This window comes from Schistocerca americana, chromosome 4 (genome assembly GCF_021461395.2).
Source record: "Schistocerca americana isolate TAMUIC-IGC-003095 chromosome 4, iqSchAmer2.1, whole genome shotgun sequence".
NCBI lineage: Eukaryota > Metazoa > Arthropoda > Insecta > Orthoptera > Acrididae > Schistocerca > Schistocerca americana.
In genome coordinates this window covers 489,174,635-489,196,513 of record NC_060122.1, presented here as the reverse complement: position 1 = coordinate 489,196,513, position 21,879 = coordinate 489,174,635, and the positions used below count along the sequence as shown (strand labels likewise).

General features: G+C 38.5%; 1 protein-coding gene across 3 annotated transcripts in view; it reads left to right on the top strand.

The window, feature by feature from the left end:
- LOC124612712 (cyclic GMP-AMP synthase-like) overlaps positions 1-21,879 on the top strand; it is a 94,861-nt gene that overhangs the window by 11,472 nt on the left and 61,510 nt on the right. For 2 of the 3 annotated variants that reach the window (XM_047141065.1, XM_047141064.1), the window contains exons 2-6: positions 8,081-8,199; positions 8,803-8,973; positions 13,267-13,331; positions 18,081-18,158; positions 18,236-18,392. In XM_047141065.1, the coding sequence (XP_046997021.1) occupies positions 8,081-8,199; positions 8,803-8,973; positions 13,267-13,331; positions 18,081-18,158; positions 18,236-18,392 (590 nt within the window). The remainder of the gene's footprint in view (positions 1-8,080; positions 8,200-8,802; positions 8,974-13,266; positions 13,332-18,080; positions 18,159-18,235; positions 18,393-21,879) is intronic. The other variant, XM_047141066.1, reaches the window with a different exon arrangement.

The window sequence follows — 21,879 nt, the reverse complement described above, 5'->3', positions numbered from 1 at the left end:
ACGGCATGCTGATTTGTCATCAGGGGACCCACATCCAAAATCATCATTGTCATTTTTTTTTTTTTCAGGAAGATTTAATAGGAGATATAGTAGATTCAAAAAAAGTAGCATGTTTCATCATGGGTTTGTTTAGTAAGGGTCAGAATATCGCTGAGGTGCTGATGAAATCCCAGTGGCAAAAAAAAAAAAAAAAAAAATAATAAATAAAAAATAAAAATAAAAAAAAATCATAGAACTATGGAGCTGTACCAATCTATATTTTTCCCATGTGCCATTTGCAAATGGGACAGGGTAAGAAGGGAAATGGTTCTGGTACATGAAATACACCCTGCTACAAATTATAAGAAGTTGTGTATTGTCTACATGGATATACAGCATGGTCCACTGATAGTGACCGGGCCAAATATCTCACGAAATAAGCATCAAACAAAAAAACTACAAAGAACAACACTCGTCTAACTTGAAGGGGGAAACCAGATGGCGCTATGGTTGACCCGCTAGGTCAAACGGATATCAACTGCAGTTTTTTAAATAGGAACCCCCATTTTTATTACATATTCGTGTAGTAATAAAGAAATATGAATGTTTTAGTTGGACCACTTTTTTCGCTTTTTGATACGTGGCACTGTAATAGTCACAAACATGTAAGTACGTGGTATCATGTAACATTCGGCCAGTGTGGACGGTATTTGCTTCGTGATACATTACCGTTTGACCTATGGCAGCGCCATCTTGCGGGCCAACCATAGCGCCATCTGGTTTCCCCCTTCAAGCTAGACAAGTTTTGTTCTTTGTAGTTTTTTCGTTTGACGCTTTTTTCGTGAGGTATTTGGCCCGGTTACGATCAATAGACCACCGTGTATAGATACTATACTTGGAGCATTTTAGGTGCACCATTTGTTAATGACATTAGAACAAGTAATTAAAAAAAAGTCTTAGAGAAGTTCTAAAAGTAGCAAATTTGTTAAGTTCCCTATAAATTGGCAACTGAGGTAAGGGATCCTCATTACCAACAAACACTGTCTGCCTGTGTCCGTTCATGCGAATGGACAGTTTGTTGCTGGCCATTCCCACATTGAAAGCTTCACAGTGTTGGCAGGTCAGTTGGTACGTCCCATGCACCCTCCCACCACCACCTACTCCAGTCCTGTAACCCGTAAGGTGTACACGATCAAAGGCAGAACCCCGTGTGAAAGCACCCACGTGATTTACCAACTGACGTGTCTACACTGTGAAGCCTTCTATGTGGGAATGACCAGCAACAAAATGTCCATTCCATGAACGGACACAGGCAGACAGTGTTTGTTGGTAATGAGGATCACCCTGTGGCTAAACATGCCTTGGTGCACGGCCAGCACATCTTGGCACAGTGTTACACCGTCCGGGTTATCTGGATACTTCCCACTAACACCAACCTATCAGAACTCCGGAGATGGGAACTTGCCCTTCAATATATCCTCTCTTCCCGTTACCCACCAGGCCTCAACCTCCACTAAATCAAGTTGCTGCTGCTCATACCTCACTTGTCATTTAACAACATCTTTGCCTCTGTACTTCCGCCTCGACTGACATCTCTGCCCAAACTCTTTGCCTGAGCATTCTGTGCCAAATCTGCAGTTTTTTTGCAACTTGACTGGGATGAAGGGATCTGTCAGGTGGAGTGTGTGAGAACAGAGATAATCCAAGCAATGGGATTGAAGGTTACGGAAGAGTAGTTGACTCCTGGGAGGGAAATGTGGCAGTCACATGAGGTAGGAATGTGATATGGGGACCAGCACTGCTGAGTTTGTGCAGTGCATGATGGTGATGATGATGTGAATAGTGTATTGGGAGGGAATGACAGAACGGAGGAAGGGGAGATTGCAGGGAGAGGGTTTTGCTGCAGTATGAGTGAAGTTAGGATCCTGATGCAGGAGGGATGTGGGTCCACCTTTGGGTGGTGAACTCTGCTCTGGGCAACGATATAACAGTGACCATTTTTTCAGTTGGACATTTGGTCAATGGTAATGCCCACATATAGTGCTGTGCAGAAATTGCAGTAGTTCTGGAATATTTCGTGACTGATTTCATGCTTTCACAGTTGGCTCTGATGGGATAGTAAAAGTCTGTGACAGAACTGGACTACGGTGGCTGGGTGGATGTATCAGATGTATCTGGAAACTGGGTCTTCCACTGGGATGTGACTCATGTGGCTAGAGATTGGAGGTGGATGTATGATAAGGATGAATTAGGATATTCCATAGATTGAGTACATGGTGGAATATTACTTTAGGGACAATGGGGAAGAATTCTTGGTAGGATTCATTTCTGTGCATGATGGTAAGCAGTTGAAGCTCTGGCAAGTCCAGGGCAATATTGGATGGCAATGAGGATGCTCCTTTAAAACTTGTTCTTGGGGTGGTTGGAAAATAGGAGGTGTGTGAGGGATATGATGTGGGAAATCTGTCTGCAGTCTATATTTTGAGGATAATACCTGTCCGTGAAGGCATTGGTGCGATCGTCTGTGAAGGCATTAGTGCGATCTTCAGCGTACTGGACATGGAAATTCTTGTCACCGCAGATGTGCTGTCTATATGTGGGCAAATTATATGGGAGTGATTTTTGGTTTGGGAAGGTATGACCAATGTCAAAAAGCAGGCACCATTGACGGTTAGTGGGATTGATACGGACAGAGTTATGAATGGAGCTATCAGGGGTGGAGGGCAATATCCAGGAATGTGGCACATTGGACTGAGGAGGACCACTTGTAGCAAATGAGGAGTAGGCATGGGGGTTGATGTTGTGGAGGAATGAAGATAGGGTGCATCTCGACTCTGGTTTCAGATTATAAGATAACGTCATTGAACTTGAACCAAACATGGATTATGGGTGATTAGAAAAGTTTAGTCCAGATGGCCTGTAAACAGGTCAACTTAGGAAGGTACCATTACAATGTTGATTGGCATGCTGGAACTTTATCTGTATGTATTTCCCTCAAAGAGAATTCCGTATTACTAGACCTACTTGCTGTTTTATAGGCCTGTGGTAGTTGTGCTGTTTTGATGAATCACCACCTGCAAGTATTTTTGTAAGATCTAAACTTGGAATAAAATAACGGAAGACTCTTTAGGAGCTCAAATTGGGAATTTCACCAAAATTTAATTTCTCCGTTAACACATGCCAGTGATGACCAGGTATCTTACATTCTCTAATTATTTCTACAAACAGGTAGTAAGTACGGTCAAATGTGGAGCTTTAATTGCTCTTATATCTTCAAAATAAAAATGCACACAGTGCACATAAAACGACATGAGGTTGCGTCACTTGTATAAAGTAATTCACAAAAGCTCACAATGTTCAACAGTAGCACTCGCCTAAACAGAATCGCTCAGTTTTAAGAGACACTGCTCGTAGATAAAAAATAAGTTCATTTAATTTTTATTAGATAAATTGACTGTGTAGTCCAAACATGTCCCGAGGCTAATGTGAACAAAGACCATATTGGCACTTAATACGTCTTGGAACAAGCTATGCTGATCTGAATACAGATTAAACAAAAATTGAAGTGAGACCGACTGAATTTGGCATCATTGTTGGCCTTATAAAGACTTGTTCCAGAATGTTATGCAAGATTGGTTGATTAATAATAGCTTATAAATTTTCTGGGTTGGAATTTTTATCTTTTACTGGCAATCGAGGCTACTTATTCAGTTTTATTTGTATATTATTTGGTATGGACAGCAGCTAATAACGTTGTTGTTGTTGTTGTCTTCAGTCCTGAGACTGGTTTGATGCAGCTCTCCATGCTAATCTATCCTGTGCAAGCTTCTTCATCTCCCAGTACCTACTGCAACCTACATCCTTCTGAATCTGCTTAGTGTATTGATCTCTTGGTCTCCCTCTACGATTTTTACCCTCCACGCTGCCCTCCAATGCTAAATTTGTGATCCCTTGATGCCTCAGGACATGTCCTACCAACTGATCCCTTCTTTGTGCCACAAACTTCTCTTCTCCCCAATCCTATTCAACACCTCCTCATTAGTTACGTGATCTACCCACCTAATCTTCAACAATCTTCTGTAGCACCACATTTCGAAAGTTATTTTGCTCCCCAAATAGCAAAACTCCTTTACTACTTTAAGTGTCTCATTTCCTAATCTAATTCCCTCTGCATCACCCAACTTAATTCGACTACATTCCATTATCCTCGTTTTACTTTTGTTGATGTTCATCTTATATCCTCCTTTCAAGACACTGTCCATTCCGTTCAACTGCTTTTCCAAGTCCTTTGCTGTCTCTGACAGAATTACAATGTCATCGGCGAACCTCAAAGTTTTTATTTCTTCTCCCTGGATTTTAATATCTACTCCAAATTTTTCTTTTGTTTCCTTTACTGCTTGCTCAATATACAGATTGAATAACATCGGAGAGAGGCTACAACCCTGTCTCACTCCTTTCCCAACCACTGCTTCCCTTTCATGCCCCTCGACTCATATAACAGCCATCTGATTTCTGCACAAATTGTAAATAGCCTTTCGCTCCCTGTATTTTACCCCTGCCACCTTTAGAATTTGAAAGAGAGTATTCCAGTCAACATTGTCAAAAGCTTTCTCTAAGTCTACAAATGCTAGAAACGTAGGTTTGCCTTTCCTTAATCTTTCTTCTAAGATAAGTCGTAAGGTCAGTATTGCCTCACGTGTTCCAACATTTCTACGGAATCCAAACTGATCTTCCCCAAGGTCGGCTTCTACCATTTTTTTCCATTCGTCTGTAAAGAATTCGCGTTAGTATTTTGCAGCTGTGGCTTATTAAACTGATAGTTCGGTAGTTTTCACATCTGTCAACACCTGCTTTCTTTGTGATTGAAATTATTATATTCTTCTTGAAGTCTGAGGGTATTTCGTCTGTCTCATACATCTTGCTCACCGAATGGTAGAGTTTTGTCAGAACTGGCTCTCCCAAGGCCGTCAGTAGTTCCAATGGAATGTTGTCTGTTCCCGGGGCCTTGTTTCGACTCAGATCTTTCAGTGCTCTGTCAAACTCTTCACGCAGTATCCTATCTCCCATTTCATCTTCATCTACCTCCTCTTCCATTTCCATAATATTGTCCTCAAGTACATCGCCCTTGTATAGACCCTCAATATACTCCTTCCACCTTTCCGCTTTCCCCTCTTTGCTTAGAACTGGGTTGCCATCTGAGCTCTTGATATTCATACAAGGGGTTCTCTTTTCTCCAAAGGTCTCTTTAATTTTCCTGTAGGCTGTATCTATCTTACCCCTAGTGAGATAAGCCTCTACATCCTTAAATTTGTCCCCTAGCCATGCCTGCTTAGCCATTTTGCACTTCCTGTCGATCTCATTTTTTGAGACGTTTGTATTCCTTTTTGCCTGCTTCATTTACTGCATTTTTATATTTTCTCCTTTCATCAATTAAATTCAATATTTCTTCTGTTACCCAAGGATTTCTACTAGCCCTCGTCTTTTTACCTACTTGATCCTCTGCTGCCTTCACTACTTCATCCCTCAGAGTTACCCATTCTTCTTCTACTGTATTTCTTTCCCCCATTCCTGTCAATTGTTCCCTTATGCTCTCCCTGAAACTCTGTACAACCTCTGGTTTAGTCAGTTTATCCAGGTCCCATCTCCTTAAATTCCCACCTTTTTGCAATTTCTTAAGTTTTAATCTACAGTTGATAGCCAATAGATTGTGGTCAGAGTCCACATCTGCCCTGGAAATGTCTTACAATTTAAAACCTGGTTCCTAAATCTCTGTCTTACCATTATGTAATCTATCTGATACCTTTTAGTATCTCCAGGATTCTTCCAGGTATACAACCTTCTTTCATGATTCTTGAACCAAGTGTTAGCTATGATTATGTTGTGCTCTGTGCAAAATTCTACCAGGCGGCTTCCTCTTTCATTTCTGTCCCCCAATCCATATTCACCTACTATGTTTCCTTCTCTCCCTTTTCCTACACTCGAATTCCAGTCACCCATGACTATTAAATTTTCGTCTCCCTTCACAATCTGGATAATTTCTTTTATTTCATCATACATTTCTTCAATTTCTTCGTCATCTGCAGAGCTAGTTGGCATATAAACTTGTACTACTGTAGTAGGCATGGGCTTCGTGTCTATCTTGGCCACTATAATGCTGTTTGTAGTAGCTAATAAAGTATGCAATACAAATTTATGCCTACGCAATGGGAATCCCAGGTTTATGACCATGAGATACATCTTGTGTGTTGAAATATTTTAATTAGCAACTCTTTCTCATTGGCAGGGGCATCATTGGTTTTGAAAAAATCAGATAATCCAAAGTATATCATCAGATCCTGGAAATTTACAGTGGTTTGGCTATAATTGGCAATGAAAGTTTTGATTAGGTGGAAACCTAATTTTAAACTAGTTAAGTTGGGGCTAACATAAATGCGTTACGGAAAAGAAGAAAAAAGCTCTTTAATTTGAAAGTGACCTTTCCTGCCAAATTTGCGTATTAACACATATGATTTTCCCTTTAGGTGGATGTATGAATTTTCATAATTGCAGTAACTTTTGATTGCCATCATTTCTGATGAATGAATTATCTTATTGTGATTAGGACAACAAACTGAATAGCTGAACAATAAAGTTTATGGGTGGGAATTTGTTTCTACAATTTTGACAATTTACATAATGTGCTGGGGAAAAAAGTGAGGAAAAATTTTATATGGACCTTAATATTTGATATAGGGGTGTACTCAAAGTAGGTTGGTGGGATCCAACCTGCTTCATAGTAGTTACGTGTAAGATTACCTAGATGTACCAAGTATGAGGCTGTGAGTTTGGAGCTGGAAAGACATTGGGAGAGGCAGTCATCAGTAGCGACAAGGCCATGGGCATAGGGAATGTTGATGAATAGTGAGATATTGTTAGCAGCGACGATTATGGATCTGGGTGATAATGTTGTGGGTATGGTTGAGTCAGTGAAAGAAGTGGTTTGTATCTTTAATATGAGATGCTAGATTGGAGATGTTGGTCTAAAAGAGCAGAGAGTCTTTTGATGGGAGTGCAAGTAACCAGCTACATTGGGGTGTCCAGGGTTGTAGGGTTTACGGGTTTTGGAAAGTGTGTAGAATGTGGGGGGTTGGGGGTAGGGAGTCATTGTGGAGAAAAAGGAGATGGTTTTTTTTGGAGGGGGGGGGGGGAGATTCTGGAATGTGTGTTAGGATTTGAGTAGTGATTGGAAGTTATACTGGAGTTCTGGGATGGGATCACTATGACAGGGTTTGTAGGTTTATGTTTTAAATGTGTTTGGTGTATGTTGTTCGGAGTGCCTTCCTGTGCAGCAGCCGTTATGACAATATTATGAGGGGGAAAGTTGCTACTCACAATGTAGCTGAGATGTTGAGTTGGATAGGCACAATAAAAAGACTCTCACAATTATAGCTTTTGGCCATTAAGGCCTTCATTAATAACAGACACATATACACACACAAGTGCGCGCGCGTGCAAACTCAACTCACACACACAACTCGATGTGTGATGTGTTAGTGTGTGATGTGTTAGTGTGTGTGTGTGTGTGTGTTAGTGTGTTAGTGTGTGTGTGTGTGTGTGTGTGTTTTGTTGACGAAGGCCTTAGTGGCCAAAAGCTATAATTGTGAGTCTTTTTGTTGTGCCTATCTGCAACTCAGCAGCTCGGGTATATGGTGAGTAGCAGCTTTCCTTCTCATAATATTATTACATTTCCTCCTGAATTTTCGATTGTTTGAGCTGTTTTGACAAGTAGTTTTTTCTCTCTGTCCAGATGCTTTTCCATTACAACAGAGAGAGAGAGAGAGAGAGAGAGAGAGAGAGAGAGAGAGAGAGAGAGAGAGAGAGAGAGATTGATATATATTCATAATTTGGAACACACTAAGGGTAGAAAAAAATAAAATAATATTTATTTCATTGTAGTTTATTAGACGGAAATAATCTATGTGCAGTTGCTTAGTTTGAGAAGTCTGTCTAAAACAAGAAATGGAGGTAGAATTAAGGCGCACACCAGTTTGAAATGATGTGGTTCCTAAGTAACTACACTACTAATATAAAAAAAATCTTACATTAATTTCTTGTTCTCCAGATCTCATGCGGTCCCGAAGTTCACTTGGACGTGCTAATGCACTGTTGGAATATATAAATAAACATTATGTTTCATTAAATGATGACGATATGAAAAAGTATGGAGCTGAGTTCAGAACGGTAAGGTGCTTTAAAAGTCCTGAGAAATGCAAGTAAGCTATTAAGTAAAAAGTTGCATTTTTTTCTGTTTTGTTCACAACTTCAAATTAATCTCTCAAATTTTGCGTATAATATGTATTGGAAGTTATTACCATTTTTAATGTACAGATTGTATTAAGGAAAAAGTGAAGCAAGAAATCTGTCATCATAGAATGTGTATGATAAAGTACAGTGTTCCGATTATACAAGAGAATCACATTTATGAATGTCTTTCATATTTATTTGCAGAAAATTATAGAACAAGAGCTAACTGTAACATAGCATTACATACTACATAATGTTAAAATTACAAGGAGATCAGTGATTGCTCTATTAGTTATCTTCAGGAGACAAAATTCCAGATATCACTGATTGAGGGAGGGCAAGGCCCTTTTAAACATGTGTGGGGAAGACACATCTAAACAGTTCAGTTTTCGTGTTGTAAGGAATGATAAAAGTGTGCCACACTGAAGAAGAGCAGAGTGAGCAGCATCTAGTCCTCTTGTTCATTGCAGGCAGTTTTGCTTAGTATATGAATCATGCTTGTTCCAGTGAACACAGATTTTTTTTTTTTTTCCCCCCCAGGTTTTGGATTGTATCATTCAGAAAATGAAAGAAAAGGACAAGAAGTTTAATGAGTGTTACCAGAGAATATTTTTTGCTGGTAGTTACTGGGATGGGCTTAAAGTTGGGAAACCAACAGAATTTGATGTTGACATTGTAATAAAGCTGCCCTTCATTCGTAATCTGATTCAGGTTTGTATTACTTAAGACACAAACTTTCAATAAATTATCTTCATATGCCTTTTCAATTGCATTTGTTTTATTTATGTGTTACAATAGTCATTAAAAACTTCTGGCAATGATTTCATTAATTACTGTGTGGCATTGCCAGTTTCTTCAGGTGTGTTCTTAATAATTTCTGAGTACTGTATGTTTAAATTTCTTGGCTGAGTTCATATGTGCATTGTTTGTATTCTGTAACATTTTCCATGACTTGAGGGCAGTTTACAGTGGGTTAATTTGAAATGATACACTTTTCCTGCCACATTATTTTTCTTGCATGCAGGGAACCTATTGAATATTGGGCTAATTGCAGGAATGATGGACTCGTGAAACTATAATATAAACCACTGTAGCCCAGCAGTTAGAACACATTGCAAGATTTTGGTTGATTGTAGTTTCTGTTGTATGCTTCCACATACATTTTTGTATGGTCTGTTGGTGCCCAGAATGTAGCAGTCCAGCTTTTAGCACATAGCAATTAGAGAGAGCTCGACTCACTAACCCTAGTTTCCTGTCGCGGTTCATATCTGGAATGGGGCAGTCCCAACTTTGACGAAAATAACCTCTGTGGTATCAAATTTTTAATCAGTGTCATCACCATCATCATCATCATCATCGCTGATATCACTATCTTCATTTGTAAGATTGGTGGTATTTCTTCCTTCCTGACACTCCTCCCAACGTACGTCATTTTCTGAGCCACCCGTAGTGTTGGACATGCAGCACTTTTTGAATCCTTTCATAATAGATTCGCTTAAAATTCTGCTGCAGGCAGTAAGGATCCACTGGCAAAGTGTGGAGATTGAGGGTTTTTTCAACTTCCCACCTGGTGTGAGGTCATGGTTTCCTTGAAGGAGCCACTCACTGTAAAGCTGTCACAGGTGAACCTTAAAAGGCCTATTCCCAACAACATCATTTACTGAAGTTTTGAGATCATACCATCAGAAATTGTTACAAGATGTGTATTGTACTTTGCTATCAGATCCTTAACTTTCTGGATGAGGTGGCCTCTGAAATAATCTAGCACCAACATTTTCCTTGTGTTACACAAAAGCCTGGTATTCTATTCCAAACAACCTGTTTAAAGCATTACTGGCACATATGTAATTGATGTATCTTCAAGAGTAATGCATGCTAAAAAGGGCCAAGCTTAAATGTTAATTTTCATATTTAACTTAGTTCATTGATAGATTACAAATTTTGAAATAATGATGACAGAAAGTATAATTATTCTTCCAAGAAAAAAGTGCGAGGTGAGTCATTTAGCAATTTCTTCCTCTGCAGCTTCCAAAATTTCTTACTCTCTCAACAAACATGACATATTTGTAGCAGAATTACAGCAAACTGCAAAACATGACAAGTAAATGCACAGAATTATGTCAGTGCAGTCATATTGGCTCAGTCATTGATGGCAGCACTATTACTTTCACTAATGTTTGTTTCAAAATAATCCTAGAGCTGACTACAGAAGGCAGTAACAGTCAATGGTAGATCACGGGATGTTCATGCATTGTTCACATTGGAAATGAGTCCAGTTTTTTGAGGGTAGGTGGTTCGCATGTCGAGAAAATCGTGGTCTGACCTATACCTGGGTGCAGTCTTTTCACGAAGGGTTGCAGCTCGAGGTTTGCTATTGCTTGGTGTTCAAAGTTTTAACCATCTTTAATTTATTGGTGCTGATGTGCAGTGTTGTATGATATGATTGGCTGACAAGTCCTGTTCTGTGATTCCATTACAGAAACAAATGAGAGAGTCACCATCTTTACGTCATTGCTTATGAAGCTAACATATGCTATGCTTCAAGATCTCTGTTCTTGTACTTATATATTACAAAAGTATGCCATGTAAATGATACACAGAAATTAAGATCTCTTCAAAATGTGTCATTTTCGGTATGGTTTGTTGTGCTAAACTGGCAGGAAGTGGTAGTTCGGTATCTAGAACTCTTAGCAAATCAGATATACAATGTAAAAATGGTGATCTCTGCATCAGTAGTTTAATGTATGAATGTAAAATGACCCAATATTTTTTAAATGAGTTTGGGGAAAAAAAAATCTCGTCTTATAATTGGATAAATACGGTAGTTTACAGTTAATGCAACAGCATTGCAGACAGATGCAGCCACAGCAGTCATACAAATGAGACAGTACGTGTGGAGAAGCTCCGTTGGTAATGGTTTAGTCTGTGAGTTTTGTATTATGTGAAGTAACGAAAACTCGTGTGCTTAAAGCATTAAATGAAAAGTAGTGACTTGGCTTACTTCTAATCATCTGAAGTAAACAGGAAAACACTACAGCAGATTAAATGTGGATGTGATTATTTTTTTGAAATATTGAACTGTCGTGTATTTTTTTTGAAATTATGAACTTTTGTGTGTGGCAATTCAAATATAACACAATATCTTTTACTCTAATTGTCAAATGTTAATTGAATATGGTTAATGTTTTTTTTCTGTTTCAATGATTTTAAAGTGGTTTTTATTAGACAATGTCCTTTACAGTGGCCTCCATATGTACAGCCTCGAGAAAGCAAACAAATGTCTATATTTTAAATACACAGTGTTCAGAAAACTAATCTAGAATAATTTACGTTAAAAATTAAAATTGTCTAAAATCTAGGTCTGGCATGACATAGATATCTAACGTGGCATCTCAATCACAGTTCAGTAACAAATAAATTACAAGCTCTTTCACAAAAATCAAATCGTTTCTCAGATATGTTTTTCTGTTAAGGCTGTGGTCACAGTGCCACTCACATTGGTGGATTCTGTCAATGACTGACATCAGCCAAAGGTAGCTGAGCTTTTAAAATCAGTGTGCCATTGTGTTCGTGGTCACAACACAGCTGATCTCATCACCAAATATACAGACTTCATATAACAATTGGTGACATTCAAGCAAAGAAAACAAACTGATCTGAATCAGTCGACATTCTTGCACATGAAATATGAACTGTGAGAAATGGATAACATTAGTCCAAGAAAGGAGTGATTTGTGGTACCCTGAGAGTGAAAAATACCATAATCAGGATATAGCTTTGAATCTGTGGACTGAAATCACAATTTTATTGGAAATTTAAGGCTTCAGTTATAACCTCAAAAAACAATCCATTCAAGTGAGAAAGATGTTTTATGTTATGTTGAGAGTGTGAGGTAAACACCATGTTCTTTCTGAGATGGGTATACGTTATTTCAATGCATTGAGCATTTTTGTAATAGGAGGAGCTGCAGTGCTGCTCTCATCTGTGAGCACAGAGGCAGCATGGTGTCCATTCCACCTGAGTAGGTTAAAATCTAACCCCTTTGGTCCCTCCAAAAACTGATGATGGAGGTTGGACGCATTGTGGGCAACTTCTGGAAACAGCATCTGGTGTGGCTGTTTCAGTGCCATTGTGAATGCAACCTTAGGATGTTAATGATATTCTGTTGTTGAGCTGAAGATTTGACAGGAATTTTCCACTTTGTCTTTCTGTCATAATTTGTTGAGGTAATTTTGAAGCTACTGTTCCTCTATGTCTCCCCCCCCCCCTCACCACCACTCCCTCCTTGTGTGTGTGTGTGTGTGTGTGTGTGTGTGTGTGTGTGTGTGTGTGTGTGTGCGCGCGCCTCACGCATGTATGATGGAGAACGTTGAAAAGGAGGGGCAAGTCACTCAGATCCCAGGGTGAGAGCAGCGCATGTTGTGAGAATAAGAAGAAGAAGGCATCAGAAAGTCCTCATGCTCACTGCAGGCGGGTGCTTGTCCTTGTGAGGTCTGAGTGGCCTGCCCTTACTTTACAAACTTCCTGAACCTACCCTTGATGAGAGAACTAATAGTTCTTAAATCTAGGATAAGTTTTACTTTTTCTTTTATGTGCCTATTGACAGTAGTAGGATTTTGCTTCTAGTGAAGGTAAGTACTATCCAGAAACTTAGCCTCCTCATAATTAAATACTTTGTTTTTCAAAAGACTCTTATTACAACTACCACAACTATAGCTATTAAAAACACACTAAGTGCCTTTCATAATTCAACTATTTGTTTGTAAATGTGCATTGATAAACCAACATATTCATCCTACATTTGTTAAAATATGTAATCGTTTATGGCAGTGAAATAATGTGTGCATGCCAAGTGAACATATTGGGAAGTCATACAAAATTATTTTTAGCTATTTAAAGCAAACTTCTGTTTCTGGGCTTTTGGTGTAAGATAGTTTCCAAATTTTTATATTAGATGGTTGCAATATAAATAGTTATTATAGCATTGTGTCTTTTTCTATGTAGGTTGAGCCATGTGAAAGTCCTGCATTTGTTAAAGTTAAAGTGGGTACACGACAACCTAATTTCAGGTGAGCTGAAAAATGAATTAGCTGTATTATTGAAACAAAGCATTCAAAATTGTAGTTACTTGCAAAGTGTTAATAGATTTAGTATGAAGTTCAAAAAGCATTATGTATACAGTGTATCTGAGAAGCGCCCATCCGACCCTGCCCCTCCTGAACCTGTACTATTGTGCAAATAAATAGGTTTTTTTATTAGGATCCCTGTTTTGAAGTCACTGATTGGGAGAAACATGTTTTAATTTAGGGCAGTGTAAAAGACAGGCCATGCTGTGGATGTAAGAAAACGAGAGAGGCAATGTGTGACAGTAAGAAAACCTGAAAGGCAATATATGCCACTAGCAGTCTCCATTTAAATTCATGCGCAAAGGAACAGGTGAAATTAAAGTACTATAGCCAACGACACATGACTGCATTTAAAAAATGATAGGATTTAGACCAGTGTTTGTGAATGAATTATCTGACAATGATACAGAGTAGCAACTTCCAGCCTTCTGTGCTTTGTTGGCACAATTTCCAAATGCCACATGTAGCTCAAGGGTGTTAGTTTTCTGCCCAATGCACCATATATTACAGATTACAAAAGGGAATATGGTTTTCTAGTGTGAGGAAAATTTCCATTATGTGCAAGATTTGGAAAGAAATGCACCTCACGATGTGGGCCTTGATGTCATCACAATACATGTTCAAACTATTTATTTTAAAGAGTGCATCAATGGAAATTCATAATTGGTCATGTTGCAAATATGGTTAATATTGGGTTGGATACAAAGGAACTGTGGATCATGTGGTTACAGCAGGATAGAGGTCAGCAGATGAACTATTTCGTGGCCTTTTTAGTGAATGTGGTTCAGCAACATACAACTGTTCAAATGGCCGCCACATATCCTGGACCTTATCATGCCAAGGTACTTATTATGGGACAAAAATAAAGTCCCATGTGAGTCAGTGTCACTACAAGACTAATGAAGAATTCCTCACAAGTGAGAGACTAGAAAGAGGACACTGGATATTTCTCTGGCTAATTACTTCTGCAACAACAAATGTGTAAGTCACTGTAAATGAGGTTACACTGCCAAAAATTAAACAAAAAACTGAACAATATGAAGGATAGACAGATGACATAAAGATGACCCTTTGAGTGTCAGATAAGCACAATGAAAATATGTTAAACATTAACAGTTCATTTTCGGGCCAAAGCCTTATTCAGCAAAGAACACACACACACACACACACACACACACACACACACACACACACAAAAAAAAAGCAAGCCCACCTCATGCACACATAACCGCTTCCACCAGCGGCTCGTACCGGAATGCAATTATCCTGAATAGCAACAATATGGTGTGGGGTTGGAAGTTGGAAAGGGGGAGGGATAGCAGGGTCTGGGAGAGAGAAACACGACGACTAGTCTGCCATGCTTAGTGTCTGGGGGGTGAGTGGCAATTCCTTCCCCCTAACACCTCCCGATGACTGGCAGTCTGTAGTCCTTCCACACTTCTTGCCCCTCACCAGTACTCGTACTGACCCTCTCCCTTCCCCACTCCACTGTTGCTGTTCACATGAAAGTCACATTCTGTTCCATGCTGCCAGTTGAAGTCGTCATGTGTAATGATTTGTGATCAACTCTCACACTCTCGTTGTTGTTGCTTTTTATGTTTTCTAAGCGTGTTTGTGTGCATTATAGATATAGCGTGCAGTATTATTGTAATTTTATATGCCAACTAGCTCTGCAGATGATGAAGAAATTGATGACATGTATGACGAGATAAAAGAAATTATTCAGGTGGTGAAGGGAGACGAAAATTTAATAGTCATGGGTGACTGGAATTCGTCAGTAGGAAAAGGGAGAGAAGGAAACATAGTAGGTGAATATGGATTGGGGGGAAGAAATGAAAGAGGAAGCCGCCTTGTAGAATATTGCACAGAGCATAACTTAATCATAGCTAACACTTGGTTCAAGAATCATGAAAGAAGGTTGTATACCTGGAAGAATCCTGGAGATACTAAAAGGTATCAGATAGATTACATAATGGTAAGACAGAGATTTAGGAACCAGGTTTTAAATTGTAAGACATTTCCAGGGGCAGATGTGGATTCTGACCACAATCTATTGGTTATGAGCTGCAGATTGAAACTGAAGAAACTGCAAAAAGGTGGGAATTTAAGGAGATGGGACCTGGATAAACTGAAAGAACCAGAGGTTGTACAGAGTTTCAGGGAGAGCATAAGGGAACAATTGACAGGAATGGGGGAAAGAAATACAGTAGAAGAAGAATGGGTAGCTCTGAGGGATGAAGTAGTGAAGGCAGCAGAGGATCAAGTAGGTAAAAAGATGAGGGCTAATAGAAATCCTTGGGTAACAGAAGAAATATTGAATTTAATTGATGAAAGGAGAAAATATAAAAATGCAGTAAATGAAGCAGGCAAAAAGGAATACAAACGTCTCAAAAATGAGATCGACAGGAAGTGCAAAATGGCTAAGCAGGGATGGCTAGAGGACAAATGTAAGGATGTAGTGGCTTGTCTCACTAGGGGTAACATAGATACTGCCTACAGGAGAATTAAAGAGACCTTTGGAGAGAAGAGAACCACTTGTATGAATATCAAGAGCTCAGATGGCAACCCAGTTCTAAGCAAAGAAGGGAAGGCAGAAAGGTGGAAGGAGTATATAGAGGGTTTATACAAGGGCGATGTACTTGAGGATAATATTATGGAAATGGAAGAGGATGTAGATGAAGATGAAATGGGAGATAGGATACTGCGTGAAGAGTTTGACAGAGCACTGAAAGACCTGAGTCGAAACAAGGCCCCGGGAGTAGACAACATTCCATTAGAACTACTGATGGCCTTGGGAGAGCCAGTCATGACAAAATTCTACCATCTGGTGAGCAAGATGTATGAGACAGGCGAAATACCCACAGACTTCAAGAAGAATATAATAATTCCAATCACAAAGAAAGCAGGTGTTGACAGATGTGAAAATTACCGAACTATCAGTTTAATAAGTCACAGCTGCAAAATACTAACGCGAATTCTTTACAGACGAATGGAAAAACTGGTAGAAGCAGACCTCGGGGAAGATCAGTTTGGATTCCGTAGAAATGTTGAAACACGTGAGGCAATACTAACCTTAAGACTTATCTTAGAAGAAAGATTAAGGAAAGGCAAACCTACGTTTCTAGCATTTGTAGACTTAGAGAAAGCTTTTGACAACGTTAACTGGAATAATCTCTTTCAAATTCTGAAGGTGGCAGGGGTAAAATACAGGGAGCGAAAGGCTATTTACAATTTGTACATAAACCAGATGGCAGTTACAAGAGTCGAGCGGCATGAAAGGGAAGCAGTGGTTGGGAAAGGAGTGAGACAGGGTTGTAGCCTCTCCCCGATGTTATTCAATCTGTATATTGAGCAAGCAGTAAAGGAAACAAAAGAAAAATTCGGAGTAGGTATTAAAATTCATGGAGAAGAAGTAAAAAGTTTGAGGTTCGCCGATGACATTGTAATTCTGTCAGAGACAGCAAAGGACTTGGAAGAGCAGTTGAACGGAATGGACAGTGTCTTGAAAGGAGGATATAAGATGAAAATCAACAAAAACAAAACGAGGATAATGGAATGTAGTCAAATTAAATTGGGTGATGCTGAGGGGATTAGATTAGGAAATGAGACACTTAAAGTAGTAAAGGAGTTTTGCTATTTAGGGAGTAAAATAACTGATGATGGTCGAAGTAGAGAGGATATAAAATGTATACTGGCAATGGCCAGGAAATCGTTTCTGAAGAAGAGAAATTTGTTAACATCGAGTATTGATTTAAGTGTCAGGAAGTCGTTTCTGAAAGTATTTGTATGGAGTGTAGCCATGTATGGAAGTGAAACATGGACGATAACCAGTTTGGACAAGAAGAGAATAGAAGCATTCGAAATGTGGTGCTACAGAAGAATGCTGAAAATAAGGTGGGTAGATCACGTAACTAATGAGGAGGTATTGAATAGGATTGGGGAGAAGAGAAGTTTGTGGCACAACTTGACTAGAAGAAGGGATCGGTTGGTAGGACATGTTTTGAGGCATCAAGGGATCACAAATTTAGCATTGGAGGGCAGCGTGGAGGGTAAAAATCGTAGAGGGAGACCAAGAGATCAATACACTAAGCAGATTCAGAAGGATGTAGGTTGCAGTAGGTACTGGGAGATGAAGAAGCTTGCACAGGATAGAGTAGCATGGAGAGCTGCATCAAACCAGTCTCAGGACTGAAGACCACAACAACAACAACATTATTTTAAGGTCTGAAAATGAGTTTCTCATATTTATGTTATTGTTCATCATTGTTGAAAACAATTGTTTAGATGTAGGTGGAGTGCAACTTTGATATTATACCTGCAGCCATCTTGTGTAATTGAGGAAGTTGATCCTGGGAGAAATGTTTGTAGAAATATTGAATGTTTCTCTTGTTGTTGAATTTGTTGTTATATTCCCTGTCATATTATAGTTCTATTATTTGAAGCTGCTGTTGGAAGCAAATGTGCACTGAATATTGATAGGGGAACAAATAGTTTTTGAAATCTGTTAATGCCAGATATTTTTGATAAGACAATTTCAGAAAATGACCTGCATTTGCTTTGTCCAGCTGATTGCCCCAGTGTGACATTCAAAAGCAGGATTGTTTGTTAAATTCTTCATATTTTAGTTTAAACTTTCCGTATATGTGTAAAGTTTGATATTATCCAGTTTCTTCATATGTTTCTGTTACTTAGGAAACAGAAAAACCAAAAAAAGAAGCCTCCCAAACAACCACCAAAAGAACTGCCAAACCAACCCAATTTTGGCAAAATGTAAGAGAAATTCTTGTTATTTGTGTGAATTTACACTTTTGTATTACCAGCTACTTCATATTGATGTTAATTTCAAGGCTTCTCGAGTCATTACTTGATTATCGACGATACCTGACCCAGAGTCCATTGCGCACGTGGATGGAAAGTGTGCTGCACCAGGCTCTTGGTTGTTTCCCACAGGAAGGTGATTCATGGGTGTTATACGATGAAAAGCAGCCAGGAAGGCAGTACATGGTATGTTTCAAAATCTATTTGTGAACTTTAATAACTAAGATATAGAAGTTAGATGAAACAAATCCAGTATAAATAAGTATTTTTACCTAGTGAAGAAGCAAAATTTTGGGCAGTAAATTTAGTTCTGTGGTAGGATGTGGGTTGGTATTTTTAAAGCTCTGTGTTCGTTTTTCTTGTCAAGACTAGATCTGCCTACTTTCATAAGGGAAGCCAGCATGCAACAGTGTAGCAATAATACTATATTCATTACCATGATAGTCCTTTGGAGACTTCACCCTTTGTGCCGGGGTCAAGAATAACAGGATGCGAATCTCTCTCCAGTTACTTCGTGTGTTTGATTTCGAGGAGCCTCTTTCACTCTGGCTGATGCCCTGCTTATAACAGCTCCAGCTTTCTATTTTTTTGGCATCGTTTTTGTATCATCAATTTATACCTTGTACCCCCTCCCCCCCTCCCGTTCTTGAGTCCATACTGGAAATAAGTAAACCACACAGCACCATTAATCACTGGTTAGCTGTTGACACTGCTGTAGTGCTTAACAGCCAAATTACCTCATTATTATTTAAAACTTTAATAAACTTATGTCTATACATACCGTATTTTACAGACTATGAGATGGCCTTAATTTTTAACCAACTTTTTTAAATAACATCTTTACCATTTTTATTATTACTATGCAAACCAGACGAAAAGAAATTCTTAGTTGATAAAACTGAACCCTTTAAAATGCCTGAAAATCGTCATCTGAATTTTGTTGTTATTGTTCTTCCTCCTCCTCCTCCTCCTCCTCTTTCTCCTGTTCATCATTACCATTGTCCTCCTCATATATAGGATGGTCCTTACTGCTGTCAAGAGTGTTACGTAAGCTGCACTTCCTGAAAGACGTAACAATAATGTCTTCTCTTGCTCTTAGACTACAACTGTTTTATCCACTGGCGCAGTTGTTTGATTGTAGATCGTTTTTTCCTGCTGCATCGAACATATTGCCATTTTTAAGACTGGCTGGAATTTTAAATCAAACACTGCACATTTTTCTATTAATTTTGAGTATAACAGAAACCTGAATTTTAGAGGCAATTTTTCAAATGCGTCTTATAGTCCACAAAATATGGCACTATGTGGAGAGGAGTTTATTGTGTATGTGAGACTTTACAATTCCGCATTGCTCCTGGAGGAAAATTTGGCAGGAACTTAAGGTACTTGAATACATGGAAAAAAATAAAATCAAATTCATTAACTCCTCATATTATGCCTCACTGCAAAGAGATTATGCTATGCATTAATATATACAGTAAAAATAGTTCACATTGCCTTATGTGCCAGAAATACATCAAAACTGATAATTATTATAGTCCTAACAGGCTGAAATGCAGTTGTTGTTAATTTGTATCCAAAATATACTCTCATTAGCAAAGTAATCTAATCTTAATTCTTGTTACTATTAAAATATATCATCATTGTGAACATATTAGAAAAACAGTCTGATTACAGCAAAACGTTATATAGATTCAGAAATTCGACAAAAAATGTGAAAACTATTTACTGTAATTAACCTTGTTATTATATTGAAAAAATAGCATGAAGTGAAACTGCATTACCAGTTCTGTGCATAATATATGGAAATATTAAATTCTATTAATTTTTTAGGCTGTTGTCAATGTACTGTACTATTAATGTAAGAAAAGAATGTAATAGGCTTGAAAATATACAAAGTTAATACTTTTCAACCCATTACATTACACTTTTGCATTTAATTTGGCCGTCATACTCGTATTTTGCACTGAGTATTTGTTTCATTACACTCTTTATCACAAACATTTTTGGGGGTAGAGCAGCAGTGGTATCAAATGAGTGAGTTTAGCCTTTTGATGTTGATTGCCACAGTGTGTTGCATTGTGTAACATGGATGTACCTTCAGCAGGACTTGGTTTTGGTATCAGTGCATACAGCAGTTGGTCCCATGACGGTGATGTTGCCTTACATCAAAAATACAAATTATTGTATTTTTCAAGTACACAGGAACTATGATGTTTGATATATTCTCCATACTGGCATCTCCTTAGATGGGAAAGGGGAACCGCACATATTATACTTCCGTGCATGCCAATTCTCCCTCAGCATCATCAGGCTGTTTGACGCTATTACAAAATATTTAAAACACATCTCCACTATACACTTCATGGAGACTTGCCCTGTCACTTAGGTTCCTTCTAATTGTTAGGACTCTGTGATGCCGCTCTCCTCAAGCTTTGCACAGTAGTAATTATAAACACTGACAGACGTTATCAGTCTTAAGTCTTTAATCCGCTGTGTGATACCTTCACTAATCGAGGAAACATTAGCTGGAAATTTGGTACAACAGTTCGTTTGCAGAATGTGTGGTGACACTGCTGTGGTGGTATGCTTTTATAATCTCAATATAGTATAATCCATGAGACCTTTCCAAATTTATATATATGGGTTCTATGACATTTGGAGGCACAATTCTTTTAATTTTGGATGGTCTTGAGATGATACAGAGAATTAGAGTTTTTTAATCTGGAAGATCCTTGTGAATATTTCTTCGAAATTTCTGTATTTTTTGGCATTGATTATGAATCAGTGAACATACTATATAGTCATATTGAGTGGACATGCGTTACCATTAAGTAAGCTTCAGATTTTGTAGATCAGTGATTTATTTATGTAATACTGTATGTACTAGATTAAGATTCTGCCTATATTTTGTAAATTCTGTGGAGGTATTCGTTAGGCGTCATGCGGCATTGTGGGTACTGCGACCAATGCTGTATCGTCAGCACAGATGTAGCCAATACACTTCAGTGCCATATGTCGCTCCAAGGAATACTTAAGCAGAAGCCTTCCATGGAAAAACATTAACAATGACATATAATTGCTTGCTAACTGTGTTTCTGGGATTAAGTGAGTTGTTACATAGGTCCTTTTTTGTGAGTTTATTGCACCTAAGTTCTTGTGCATTTTAGTTTCTTATGAGTAACTATAGTGTACTACAAGACTGAAGACAGCACTATATGAATGCAGCATACAATTTATTAGTCAGTATAGCATTATAATCGACCATCATACTCCAATTTTTAAACATTGTATACGTTAGCTTGTTTAAACCACAGCCAACATCAGAACTAGTAGATTTATTAGGCAAAAAATTTGGAACATGAGCTTGGGATGAAAGCAGAGAAACTCCCTGCACCAAATCAAGACCCAAACACCAGTCAAGAGCAAAATCAGTGCAATCCAGGCAAGGGTGTGTATGTAATTTCAACAGAGCACTGTAAGGTGGTAGCATATTTAGCCACTTCTCCTGACACTTCAGCATTTAACTAAAAATATGTCAAATAAAATGCAAACAAAAGCCCAGTTTACCACTGTGGAATTTATACATAGAAAAGTGATAGTAATTATGATACAGCCCCCTGTAAAGATACAGGATTTATGTTAGGGACAAATGTCCAATTGTATTTGTAAA